A 14,259-nucleotide genomic window follows, 5' to 3' on the forward strand; every position below is an offset into this window, starting at 1 on the left:
TAGGTTTATTTGATTTTAATTTAAAATTTGGATGATAATTTAAATTTGAATATAAATAATATACTTTAATTAAAAATGGTACAAAATAAATAGTATAATTTTTTTTATTTAAAATAAAAAATACACCAAATAGACGCAAAAAAATAAATAGGGCAGATGTACATAAGGGCTTTGTGTAGCTACCCCAATTCCTAATTTTTTATTGGATTTTTTTTGTCCTTAAATTGACCCGTATCATTTTAGTCTCATAATTGGAGATTATTTTAAAATAGGTCCGTATTTGAAATTTTTTCGTAATTTAATCATCAATGTCTATGTGGTACATGTGTGGCATGCTGACGGATACTTGTCGCCAGGTCAGCGCATGTGGCTAACACGTGTCTGCCATGTGGATTGCTTTTATTTTTTTTTAAAATATAAAAAAATTACATATTTAAAAATAAAGTAAATTTAAAATTTAAAATAAATAAAATAAGAAAAATAAAAATTATTCATATATCCGTCGAGTCAGCGTAACATGACCTTTAATAATCACATGACCTTTAGTAATTTATATATTAGTAAATTTTTTTATTATATTTTTTATATTTTATATTTTATTTTTAATATAAAAAATAAAAATTATCAACGTGACGAACACGTGTCAATTACGTAACGCTGATCTGGCCGAAACATGTCCGCCAGTCTGCCATACATATGTCACATAAGCATTGGGGACTAAATTGCAAAAAAAATTGATTTAGAGAACTATTTTAAGACAACCCCAAATATAAAAGAGTTCAATTAAAACACTAAAAAATTTACCCTTTTCTATATTTATATTTTTAGATTCTCTAAAATAATTATTAAATGCAATATTTTATGCCTAAAATAATACTCCCTCCGTTCCACATGCCGCTACACTGTAGATACAGTATTTTAGGAGGAGTATAATTAGTAGATAATTAAAAATATATTAGTGAAAATAATTATCCTATAATATAAATAATTATAAATTAAGATTAAGATAACTAATTAGTTTAATTAAAATTTAAAAAATAAATAAATTAAAAAGTTTAAAATGAGATTAAAGTATATAATTATTTTTCAAAAAATGAAAGAGACATGGTATTCGAGACTGACAGAAACGACATATGAGACGGAGGGAGTAATAAGAATAAGAATCAAGAAATAGTGAATTAGTATTGGTTTGGAAGAGTTGGCTCAGCTGCGGCTGACCTAAACAAATTTATAGTACATTGTTAGGCCTAAAAGTAACATAGACCATGCTATGTTTAAATACAATGTTATATTCTAACGTTATTTATTAATATTATATTTTAAAATAAATATAATATCAAGTACTTATTTTTTAAAAATAAATTATAATATTAAATACTTCATTTTTTATTATTTAAAAAAAATAATAAAATTTTCTAAACTGTTGTTTAAACTTAGCCTGCCTTTATAGTAATAGTCTGTTTAACCTAATCCTCAATTAAAATTAAACTTGATTGGTCCAATTTGCTTCATATCTTTAATTCAAACTAAATACTCGCTTCGTCCATAAATGAATATCTATTTGCTTTATACACGTAGTTTTAAAAATATTAGTATTATTTTTGGAAGTAGTATTCATACAGTAGAAATGACTAAAATAACCTTATTAGTATGTGTAATACAAAGATAATGACATTTGTGTAATATATTGTAAGTCGTAAGGGTATTTGTAATGTTAGGTAAATAGTACAGTTACTAAAAAAAAATATTTTATTATGAGACGGACTAAAATGGAAAAATGGATACTTTGTTATGGGACGGAAGAAGTAGTTTAATTTCTTTTAAAAATTTATTTGGAATGAGAGGATCAATATAACTATTATTATCGTTATTATTATTTAAAATGGAAAAGTTACATAGAAAATTCCTACTAATTTTTTGCTTGTATTAGAAAGTTACATAGAAATTCCTACATATAAAAATATAGTAGTATATAACACATCTTATATAAAATATTAATATGTACTATTAGTTCTACTTTACATTTACATGTTTATAAATTTATATCTAATGTATGATATAATGTTAATAATAAAATTATTATCTTATATTAATTAAAATATGAATAAGAGTTTCTGTTAGTATTTAATTTTATTTTAAATTATGTATCTAAAATGTATTCATCACTTAAAATATTGCTGGCTCCTCCGTTCATAATGTGGTATGAAAATTTGTGTAAAAAATATATAAAATATAAGTATTATTTTAAATCGAATATTTGATTTTTTATAACAAATATTTAAAGTTTTTTCTTCTTCTTATTTTTTTCTTTTTTTAAAATATTTTATATTATTATTTTTGGAAAATCGAATTATAAAACAGCGCAAGAGAACATACCCAATTATATAAAAGATTTCCATTTTATTTTTATACTAGTCTCTCTGTTTTAAAACTATAGTCTGAGTTGTGTTTGACAAGATATTTAAGAAATATTGATATTATATTGGTAGTAGATAAAAAAATATGAATAAAAGATTTTTTTACTATAAATGTATTAGTGTAAAAAATAGTGACAATTATTTAATAATAATAAAAAAGTAAAAATAATTTTATAGCGAGTATTTGATAACTTCAAAGTTAAATTTAAAATTTGTTGACCCGCAATAAGGGGATCTACAAGTCCCCATCTCTTTTCCGCTTAGGCATTCAACAATATATATAAAAAATAATTTTGGGTTTATCCACATATTTTATTTATTTATTTATTTTTTATAGAAATTCAACTTCGTGGATTTTTGAAAATTTTCATTATTCCATTTATATACTTATAAAAATCAAATTAAATATTTATTATTATATTATAATAAAAAAATAATTTCGCTTTTCAATATGAAACTAATATATATTTATATTATATATCAAGTAACAATAAATTTGAATCAAAATTCATTTATATATATAATTTATTACTAAAAAAGAAAATTGATACTTTGTTATGGGACCGATTAAAATGGAAAAATAGATATTTTGTTATGGGATGGAGGGAGTATATTTAGTAACGTACTATTAGCTAACATTACAAATACTCTTTTAATTTATAATATATATTACACAAATATTATTTCTTTATATCATATAATGCAATATTTTAGATTTTTTTTACATTTATTTTTACTATATCTCAATATAATACTAATATTTTTAAAATTTTACGTAAAAAAATAAATGAATAAATAGATACAGGAGAAAGGGAGTATGATATATATATATATATATATGGAAGTATAATGAAAATCGATATCCTGCAAAATTGAAGATATGACGATGGTGGTGGAAAGTTTCTTACACGAAGAGCCGTCGTCGCCCTACGTACGAGTTTTTTATGCGGCGTCGTTTCTGGCCTTCGTCGCTATTGCCGTGTCGGAGTTCGCCGGCAACAATCTCCAGTACGCCAAGTTATTGAAATCCGGCCGCCGGAATCTGATTCCGAGCAAAGTCGGGATGCTGATATTCTACTTTCCGGCACTGGTTCTGTCGGTTTCTTCGTTCTGGCTGTTTCCCGGCGCCGGAATTCGTTTTCTGCTCCTCAAATCGGCTCTCACCATTCATTTGCTCAAAAGACTCTTCGAGGTTAATTCCTTCTACTGCTTCTCTTTTATTATCACCGCCGTGTTTCTTTCAAGATTGGAATTTTTTATTTCACTTTTTATTGGTAAAATTTTAATTTGAAGTAAATAATATTTATTATTATCACCCTTCGATCAAATTTATTATCATAATTGGTGAATTTGAAGTAAATATTACTAATTATTATTAACTAATTAAACATCATCACCTTAAATACCGTTTCCCTAATCAAAATGTTTAATTTCGGATGGGACAGAGGGAGTATATATATAATTGCTTTTTTTAAATAAAATAAATATATTTAAAAAATGTGTGATATAAAATCGTTTCATTTGAATTGTTCAAATCATAAAGTTAAAAATTATTGTTCTATCTTCTGTTCTATTCGACAGGTTTTATTCATTCACAAATTTAGCGGTGCTATGGTTCTAAATACTGCAATTCTTGTCTCGATTTCTTATATCATATTTTTCGGAGGTATGAATTATTTTCAACACCGAATTCAAAGATTTCCGGAACCTTCAATTGATCTCAAATATGTTGGAGCTTTATTGTTTGTGGTGGGAAACTACGGTAATTTTTACCACCATTATCTTCTCTCTAAGCTTCGACGGGAGGGCGAAAAAGAATACAAAATTCCACAAGGCGGCCTATTTAATTTAGTTATATGTCCTCATTATTTCTGTGAAATCTTAACTTTCATCGGAATTGCATTTATCGCACAAACATTTTTTGCAGTAATGGGGACTATAGGAGATATTATATGTTTATTTGGGAGGAGTTATACCACTCGAAAATGGTATCTTTCCAAATTTGAGGACTTTCCAAATAATGTAAAAGCTTTGATTCCGTATATCTTTTAGATGATCGAACAAGGCAATACGATATTATGATTCGTTGTCCTAAAGTATTTTATATTATGTAATAGTGCATCGAGAATCTTTGCGATAATTGTATTTTCAAATATTTTAAATTAAGCAATAAAGATTGTTTGTATTGTTCTATTAATTTATTTAAGATATGGTTATTACAATAATGAAATTTATTAACATTCAAAGTTGTACCATATGCCTAGCTTATATTATATACTCAATATGGCTCATAATTTAAATAAATAAACGACAATATAAAATATATAAATAATTGAGGAGAGATCAAATTTTTTACTTATGTTTGTCAAATATTTATTTTAAATTCAAATTTTATGATAATTAAAACAATATAAAATTAAAGGGCACTTCCAAAATACATTTTACACATATTATAAATTTAAGGCCTTGTTCTATTTTATTTTTACTTTATAGTCTAGTCTAGTCATTTAAAAAAAAATATATATATATATACTTATTTTCATGCCAAATACAAGTATTATATTCAATAATTATTTACTTCATAAGAGAAAGAAAAAATTGTTTTCTTCCAACCCAATAACAAATCCCACAAATAAAAAATTAGCAATTGAAACACACAAGTGTTTGTTTGAGGGATTTGTTTGGATTTCTACTATTCATTTTTTTTTTTTTCAAGAAAATATCAAATCAAATACCTATTTTTTATTTTTTATATTATACTAAAAATAAATTTTACATTCAAAATATCACATCAACACCTATTTATATCACATCATACAACTATTCAAATTCAAAATTTTTACTATTCAAATCTCAAATCAAAATCCAAATTATAAAAATTTATTATATTTAATCATACTTATTATATATATTTGTCTGTTGAGCCTAATTGGCAGGGTATTAGATTCGATCGAGAAGCGGGTAACGACTGCGAATTCTCACATTATAAATAAAAAAATAATAAATAATAATAATATATTTTTATTAAAATCATCAAAAAAATAAAAAATTATTGGGATTAAAAAATAAGTACAAGTCAAACATGTTTATTTGGTGTTATTTATTTAATTTTGTTTTATTGTTATTTATTGTTACGTACGAAGCACTACATTCAACTCAATATTTAAATTAAAAATTATTTTTTTAAAAAAAAAAATTCAGGTAAACACACCATACAGTTTTGAATTTAAATTTAAATAGTAATTTAAATACGATATTTTAAATGCCAAAATAATATATTTTTATATAAAATTATTTTGTGTTTTCATTGATGTTCTCTTATTTTCATTTAAAAATTATCACGTATTATATTCATATTTCCGAAACAATATAAGCATAGCAATATATTATTATCACTTAAAAATTTTAAAAGAACAAAATAAAATAAAATAAATAAACACATAAAAAACACACACTTAATATTATAGTATGATAGAAATTTAAATTTTTTACGGAAAGTTGAACCTATGAAAACTAAAGAAACTAAATTCATTTAAACTATAGACTAATTTAGGGTTGGCAAAGTAAATGCATTATTTATAAAGTGTACTGTAACTTAGTAAAATTGTTTATTTACCCCACAATCAAACATTTCACCATTTTACTTAAAACTAAGTTTTAAGAAGCCTAGCTAGCTGTGTGTGGAATAAAATTATTCAATATGATGCAAAAAAAAAAAAAAAAAACATTTTAATAATTAATAGACAATACGTAGAATATAAATTAATAATACTTAATTTATGATAATATAATATAAATATAGCATGACAATAATTTACACCGTAGTACAATTATTATTGAACATAATCTTCAAGGAGAATATTTAACTATTTGATTTACAAGATTTATTCTTTTGGAATTTTAAATTGAAATTAATACGATTTATTTTTTTATGCAGTTAAAATTTCATTTAAATAAAAAATAAATTTAATATTTTATTTCAAATTAATTTCAAATTACAATCAAACAAATTCTAAATAAACACGATGTTCAACAAACAAATACTTCATCCGTATCATTTCAAATGATTTTTTGAAATTTTGTAATATATTAAAAAATAATAGTATTTTAATAATTAATAAAAATTGGTAAGAAATTTTGATATTTTTACCATTTAATTTTGTCTAAATTAATTATACGTATAATAGTATATTTATAATTTAGAAAAACGATAAGGGTAGTTTGATATTAATATATAATTACCCACCGTCCTAAAAAATTAGATCATTTGAAGTTGAAGCAGAAATTTAAAAAATAAAAAAAATAAACCGGTCGTTGTGGATATTTTTGAAATTTTAGTTAAAAATTTGAAAGAACGATGAGAGCGAATGTAATAAAAGTAGTGATATTGATTGTAAATAAGTGTTTGAGTTAAGGATAATAATTATATATTGATTTTTTAACTTTTTCAAATATAGTAACACTGTTGGGATTGGTCAACTAAATATTAATATGATATTGTACTTTGGATTTAACTTGATTTGTTTATTTGACTTTCTTAAAAAGATCTCGTATTAGTTGAGTTGAGTTGAGTTTATGTGTGAATTTTTCTACTCAATTTTTAATATGGGACTTGATTTGCACCTTTAAAGTAATAAGGTGAATTTTACGACAAAATAAAAAAAATGAAAAAAAAATTTGAGAACGAAAGGAAAGTAAGGGTTTGTTTGTTTGGGGGATTAAATTAAATTTTCACCATTCATCTCATTTTTTTCCCTCAAAAATATCAAATCAAACACCTATATTTTATTTTTTATATTATATTAAAAATCAATTTTACATTCAAAACATCACATCAACACATATTTATATCACATCATACAACTATTCAAATTCAAAATTTTTACTATTCAAATCCCAACTTAAAATCCAAACCCCCGAACAAACACACCCTAAAAAAGAATAAAGTATTCTTATATGTATATGTATATATAATATATATAATATTCAGGCAAGTTAAATCAGAATCAGTGTCGGGCTTTAATCAAAGATGGTGGTGGAAAGTTTCTTACACGAAGAGTCGTCGTCGGCCTACGTACGAGGTTTTTATGCGGCGTCGTTTCTGGCCGTCGTCTTCATGGGGGTGTCCAAGTTCGCCGGAAAGACTCTCCAGTACACCAAGTTAATGAAATCCGGCCGCCGGAATTTAATTCCGAGCAGAATCGGGATGCTGATAATCTACACTCCGGCGCTGGTTCTGTCGGTTTATTCTTTCCGGCTGTTTCCCGGCGCCGGAATTCGATTTCTGCTCCTCAAGTCGGCTCTCACCATTCATTTGCTCAAAAGACTTTTTGAGGTTTTTACTTCACATTAAATCTTCATTTATTTTTATTGGCAAAAATAAAAAATAAAAACTGGATTCTTAAAATTTAAATTTGCTTTGTTCATTGTTATAAAAGAATTGAACAAGCCTAAATTCGAATTTTACGAGCTAACCTTGACTCACTATTTTAACTAGAATACTAAACGAACCAAATCGATTATGTACCGACAATATATTTGAGTCGAGATCGAACAATAAATTCTCGAGCTTGATTGATTCATTTAACAACTCTATATATATATTAAAAAAAAAAAAAAATGTTCAACTCTTATTGAGATTAAAATACACTGTGGTTTACATTTTTTTAAATTTTCAAGATTTTTATGTCTTTTTTTTTAATGTTCTGCAGGTATTATTCATTCACAAATTTAGCGGTGATATAGCCCTTGACACTGCAGTTCTAGTGTCAAATTCTTATCTCGTATTTTTTGGAGGTCTAAATTATTTTCAACACCATATTCGAGGATTTTCGAAGCCTTCCATTGATCTAAAATATGTTGGTATTTTATTGTTTGTGGTGGGAAATTGTGGTAATTTTTACCACCATTTCCTTTTATCTAAGTTACGACGAAAGGGCGAAAAAGACTACAAAATTCCAAAAGGTGGCCTATTCAATTTAATTATATGCCCTCATTATTTTTTTGAAATCTTGACTTTCGTAGGAATAGCATTTATCGCACAAACGATCTTCGCATTCATGGGGGTTATCCTAGATATTATATATTTATTTCGGAGGAGTTATTCCACTCGAAAATGGTATCTTTTAAATTTTGAGAATTTTTCAAACAGTGTAAAAGCTTTAATTCCATATATTTTTTAGATTATCGATGCAATAGAACATTAGAACTTGTTGTCCTAAAATGTTCTATATTTCCATTAATACATCGTGAAACTTCACTATAGTTGTATTTTCAAACATTTTAAATTTAAGCAATAAAGATTGTTTGTATTGCTCTATTAATTGATTTAAGATATACGTATTAGAAGTATTTTGCTTGGTTTTGATATAAGTTTGAATTTTACAATTAATTTTTTAAAATAATATTTTATAAAATAAAATAATATATAAATTTAACGTGAACTTATTAATTTGAGTTAGAAAGTCAAATCAAATATATTATATGCTTATTACAATAATAAAATTTATTAACATTAAATCGTATCCAAAAATAAATTTACCCTACAAATAATATATACTTCCCCAACCCGCTAATTTTATGCTTATTTTTTTTCATATTTGTCCATTTATAAAAAAAAGTTTTTTTCTTACATATTTTTAAATTTATACTTTACAATTATGTCACAATTACTCATATAATTGTTTATATATTTTTTTACAGCCATTAATTCAATAATATACTTCTTAAAATACTCTTATTTTATGTCATAATCAATTAATATATTATTATATTTATTAAAATTCGCATTCAATGTACGAACCTAAAATTCGCATATTCAGAAATAATTTTTGCATAATTTTTTTAAAAAATAATAAAAAAATCAAAGACATGGATGTAAATATGCTTAGTTAAAATGCCCAAAATTAACTACAAAAATACGCAAAAGAAGCGCACACGTGCGAAACTAACGGATCAAAACAGACCAATTAACCCGTAATTAAATCTAATTAATTAATTATATAATAATAATAATAATAATATTGAAGAAAATATCAATATCAATACAAAACCCAGTGCTCCCCGTCCCTCCGGACCCCGAGTCCATGGAGCCGCGCAAACAAGTGCACGGCCCTCCTCACCCCCTCCCACTTATAATCATGCCCGAACATCACCCCCCCGGGCTTCCGTACAACCCTGTAGCCGTTGTTAATGTCGACCCACGCCGAGTGGAACTCGTGGTCGGCGTCGATCTCCACCAGGTCGCCGTAAACCCCCCACGAGCACAGCCCGTTCATCGCCGTCGTCGTCGAGAACGGCAGGTACACCACCGACTCCGTCGCGTTCGCCGCCGCCACGTTCTGCATGAACTGGTACAGCAGCATCGTGTCGCCGTTCACCATCTCCATCACTTTTCCGGCGTCGGCGTGCGCCGGCCATCCCCGGAAATCGTCGATGCACAGGATCTGGACGCCCTCCAGCCCTAATTTTTCTGCAATTCCGGCCATGTGGATCGCCGACGCTCCCAGATACGTCCCGACCTCGATGATCGTCCTCGGCCGGACCCGTCGGATCAGCCGCTCGAACACGGCGGCGTTCGACCCCCACCCCACGGCGAATTTCTCCAGCAGCAGCGGCTTCGCGTGCGCCGGCGGGAATCCGGTCCACGGCGACTCGCCGTGGAACACGTTTTGGATGATCGTTTCGCGGACCTTCGCCGGCGGCACCGCCTCCGCGCATTTGGTGGGGAATTTGTGGTGTAGCTCGGCGTCCGCCGCCGTGACGGTGGCGGCGGAGAGGAGGAGCGGCGCCTGGGAGTAATTGTCGCGGTAGAGGAAGCCGAGGATGAAGGAGAGGATGAGGAGGACGACGACGCCGTAGACCTTTGGATTGGCGGCGAGATCCATCGCCGCCCTCAGGCGGCTCTGCCGCCGGCGGGGGTGGTGGTGGCGGTCGTCGTCTTCTTTGTTCATATTTGTATGGTTAATTGATTTAATTTTATTTTTTGTGCCCTAATTTGATGTGTATTTATAATGAAGGCAGTGAGAACTGTTTAGTGTGTCTATTTTAAATTTTTTATTTTTAATTTAATTTTAATGTTATATCTGAATGGTTGACTCAGTACTGTTATAGTAATAAATAAGCGTTAGGGGTGCCTAAGCCTAACATACTACTAATAAGTATTATTTGACTAATTGATGTTTATGTGATGAGATCCGATTTTTAATGGGTCGTTTTCTAAATATTGTATAACTATAATTTATATTCCATCTTTAAGAATTTTATAGGAAATTAAGAAAAAAAAATATATATATATATAAAATGAAATTAAAATTAATGACTATTTTAGTGAAATGTTACATTTTTTTTGGTATTATAGTTATATAGAAAGTTCTTCAACATATTTTATGGTAAATTAAGAAAATATACAAATAAAAAATAATAAATTTCATTATTGTGCAAAGACAAATAGACTATTAATAAAAAATAATTATTTAAGTGGAATGAGGTTAGTATTATTTATATTTCATTAAATTTTGTTGTAATATATATATATATATATTCAATCTAAATATCATAAGTTTGTCTAATGGTATCTTTAAATATGATGTTTTATAAGAAAAAAAAATTTAATTTCACACACACACACAAAATACTTGAATAAAAAGAAAAAAAATGAACAAAATAAATACCAAAGTCATATATCTACATTTTGTTTGTAATATTAAATGTGAAACTATTGTAAACCAAGTGATAATTATTGTTATAAATTTAACATTTTAATGTCATATGGCAAAACTATAATAAGTAATTTTATATGGATATAATATAAGTAAATTTATTTTAATTTTGTTAAAAGTTTAGAAGTTTAATAAATATTATATTTTAATAATAGTTAGTAATAATTTTGTATATAAAAATTATTTTATTCCTATGATAGTATAAAGTTATTGTGAGAATAATGATTTATATATATATATATATGATATTTGTATTATATAGCATAATTTATACTTACTAAAAAAAATTAATTTTTTCTTGGAATAATAAAAAATAGTAAAATATATCGTTATCGAAGGAACATGAAGCATTTGGTTCTAAAGTAGAATATATTTTACTCTATTATATTTGTCTACTAAATTATAGTATTACAATATTCAAAATATTTAATTTATTTTTTTTCTTAAAAGTACTCGAGTAACAATTAAAAGTTAAAACACTAAAAGCATAAACAAACATAAGAGATGTATTTATTTAGTATCTTAGTTTTTTTTTTTTTTTCATAAAATTTTAAAAAATTGTATTAATAATATAAAATTAATATTTTACATATAATGTTGATTCCATGTATTGGGAATGCTTATTGGGTGAACAAGTCATATGGTAAGATAGATACAATTTTCTTTTTAAAATGGACTCATTTTTTTAGGATATTGGGTATGTTTTTTTTTGATAGATTTGAAAAAATTTGGTATTAAAATAATGTATGATGAGATATTTTAGAAGAAAATTCGAGAAATCGGATAATCTAAGTAGTGAAACCTGAGATTTTGGTCAAACGAAACAAACCCCATTGTTTGGACTCTACAATTGGGATTATAATTTCAATAATGTTCATTTTAATTTTTTTAAAAAAATTCACTTATTATTATTTTTGAAACATGCTTTAAATTATTTTTAATAAAAAAATATATTAATAAATCGAACTTTAAACTAATATCATTAATTTACAACCCAATAGGCCCTTAATGTTTGAACAAAATAAACTTTAATTGTTGGGCCTGATGGGCTTTTGTGGGCCACTTGGGCCCAATTCATTTTGCAAATTACTGTCGACATCACAAATATATTCACTTGTGTTATATATATACTCATTGGGCTGAAAATCAATAATATACAGTATTATATTGTATTATTATGTGCTGTCAGAATATGTATGATATATTGTACTCCCTTCGTCCTAAACACATTGCGAACATTTCCTTTTCTGTATGTCTCGAACACTCTGCAACATTTCCAAAATAGGAAATAATTAATTATACTTAATATTTACCCCATACTTTATCCCCTCACATCATCCAAATAAAAAAAATAAAATATACATTTCTCTCTCCATCATATCACCTAATTTTTAAATTATCCTATTTAATATTAACCACTTAAAAACCCGTGCAAAAAACAAATATTGCACCTTATTTGGGACATATGAAGTATTATATTATCATGTATTGTTATTTATATATTGTCTATCACGTGTGTGTATATATATATATTAACTGAATCAAATCGACATCATGATAATTTAATCAAATCAGTATAAAATTGTATCGCTCGTGCATAACTCCGATTTGTCCATAATGGTATATTTTTTTTAATAAATTTTTAAAAAAATTAATTTAAATTTGATATTAAAATAATGTACGATGGAATATATAGCCCAAATAATAGATAACTGAAGTTTGATGTCAAAGAAACACACCCTAGAATAATATATACTTACATATATATATATATGTATATATATTTTCTCAACTAAGATTTGCATGTGACGAGATGACTCATGAGATGCCTAATACCTTGCAAAGCCATCCTCTCTCTATAGGTATTTCATATTTTTAATATAAAGATAATTACTCTATTAAATATAAAATTTGAAAAAATTAGATAATAATAATATAAAAAATAAAAAAAAAACATTAACCATAGGTGTACATTAATTCCTTTTCCAGACTATCCCTTTTGTCCTAAACTCAGCAGACAAACCATAATTTAGAACATTCTTAATTCTTATCCACTTACACATTCTAAACAATTTTTAATTTTTCATTCACCCCACGGCGAATGATCTCCCTTTGCATACAAAGTTTAATTTTTAATTTTTATTTTTAAAATACTATATAACATAACATTTTATTAAAAAAAAATTGATTTGACATTTTGTGAAATATATATATATATATACACGATATATTATACTCTCTCTGTCCTCCTATAAAATATACGTATTTATATTTTGGGACGTTCAATTACAAAGTTTTTACGTTTCATTAAATACCTTATTTTTTTTTTCACAAATACCCCTTATTTTACATCATATTGTTACTTTTACATAAAAAATAAAGACAAAAATGTCATTACACTACTTTTAACTACTCACTATAATTAAAATAGTATTATTTTTTAAACACCTCGCGTCAAAAATAAATGTAAATATTGTAAGTGGACGGAGAGAGTATTTTACAAAATTATCGTAACAAATCAGCACGGTGTTGAATTTTGTAGTTAGATTGTACTAATAAAGCCACTCATTTAAGTTTTGTTTAGATAAAGGTTTTTGGAGGTTTTTGAAATTTTGGAAAAATAAAAATACTAGTATTTGATTTGATGTTTTGTGAAAAATATATATATATATTTGATGTGATATTTTTTGAAAAATAAATAGTGTAAGTGTGTTGGGTAAACAAAACTTTAAACTCTATTTAGGGCGATATTGTTGAAATTTTGACACTATTAATTAATAATTTTATATATGGAATAAATCAACTGTCACTTGTGGCAAGTTTATGGAGGTTATCTATGAAACCTCCATTTCCAACAACTTGGACAACCCACAATAAATGTAGGAGGATCAAATTCTTGAAATTTATTTAAGGTCACATTCACTTTCCATCTTTATTTTTATTTTCTCACCATATTTGTACATTATGATCTGCAAGTTAGTTTCTTTTTCTATTTATGGTCTCCCTCCCTATTAGCACAATTATTTTGGGCATGGGCAGATTATGTCTATATATACACATCTTTATTTATATACTTTCATTTCATTACAACATATGTGCTGTCTGGTCTTTGGCACTGTGAA

The 14,259-nt window shown here is 26.7% G+C and overlaps 3 protein-coding genes across 3 annotated transcripts; 2 read left to right on the forward strand and 1 right to left on the reverse strand.

Moving 5' to 3' along the window:
- Positions 1 to 3,289: 3,289 nt before the first annotated feature.
- On the forward strand, positions 3,290 to 4,572 carry LOC127261174 (uncharacterized). The gene is made up of 2 exons (XM_051289403.1): positions 3,290 to 3,609; positions 3,999 to 4,572. Exons 1-2 carry the CDS (start codon positions 3,298 to 3,300, stop codon positions 4,467 to 4,469), a joined length of 783 nt encoding a protein of 260 aa, XP_051145360.1. The 5' UTR covers positions 3,290 to 3,297; the 3' UTR covers positions 4,470 to 4,572.
- Positions 4,573 to 7,446: 2,874 nt separating this feature from the next.
- LOC127260453 (uncharacterized) lies at positions 7,447 to 8,599 on the forward strand. The gene is made up of 2 exons (XM_051288185.1): positions 7,447 to 7,752; positions 8,129 to 8,599. Exons 1-2 carry the CDS (start codon positions 7,447 to 7,449, stop codon positions 8,597 to 8,599), a joined length of 777 nt encoding a protein of 258 aa, XP_051144142.1.
- Positions 8,600 to 9,307: 708 nt separating this feature from the next.
- Positions 9,308 to 10,368, reverse strand: LOC127261191 (uncharacterized). Its single transcript, XM_051289427.1, has one exon. The coding sequence runs from the start codon at positions 10,301 to 10,303 to the stop codon at positions 9,458 to 9,460; it is 846 nt and encodes a 281-aa protein (XP_051145384.1). The 5' UTR covers positions 10,304 to 10,368; the 3' UTR covers positions 9,308 to 9,457.
- Positions 10,369 to 14,259: the final 3,891 nt, after the last annotated feature.

The sequence above is a fragment of the Andrographis paniculata genome, unplaced genomic scaffold, assembly GCF_009805555.1.
Source record: "Andrographis paniculata isolate CXL003 unplaced genomic scaffold, ASM980555v1 Contig62END, whole genome shotgun sequence".
Taxonomy (NCBI): Eukaryota; Viridiplantae; Streptophyta; class Magnoliopsida; order Lamiales; family Acanthaceae; genus Andrographis; species Andrographis paniculata.

Coding starts and splice junctions, on each gene's coding strand:
- LOC127261191 (XM_051289427.1), bottom strand. CDS start 10,303: ATGGATCTCGCCGCCAATCCAAAGGTCTACGGCGTCGTCGTCCTCCTC.
- LOC127260453 (XM_051288185.1), top strand. CDS start 7,447: ATGGTGGTGGAAAGTTTCTTACACGAAGAGTCGTCGTCGGCCTACGTA. Junction 7,753..8,128: donor TGCTCAAAAGACTTTTTGAG/GTTTTTACTTCA, acceptor AATGTTCTGCAG/GTATTATTCATTCACAAATT.
- LOC127261174 (XM_051289403.1), top strand. CDS start 3,298: ATGACGATGGTGGTGGAAAGTTTCTTACACGAAGAGCCGTCGTCGCCC. Junction 3,610..3,998: donor TGCTCAAAAGACTCTTCGAG/GTTAATTCCTTC, acceptor TCTATTCGACAG/GTTTTATTCATTCACAAATT.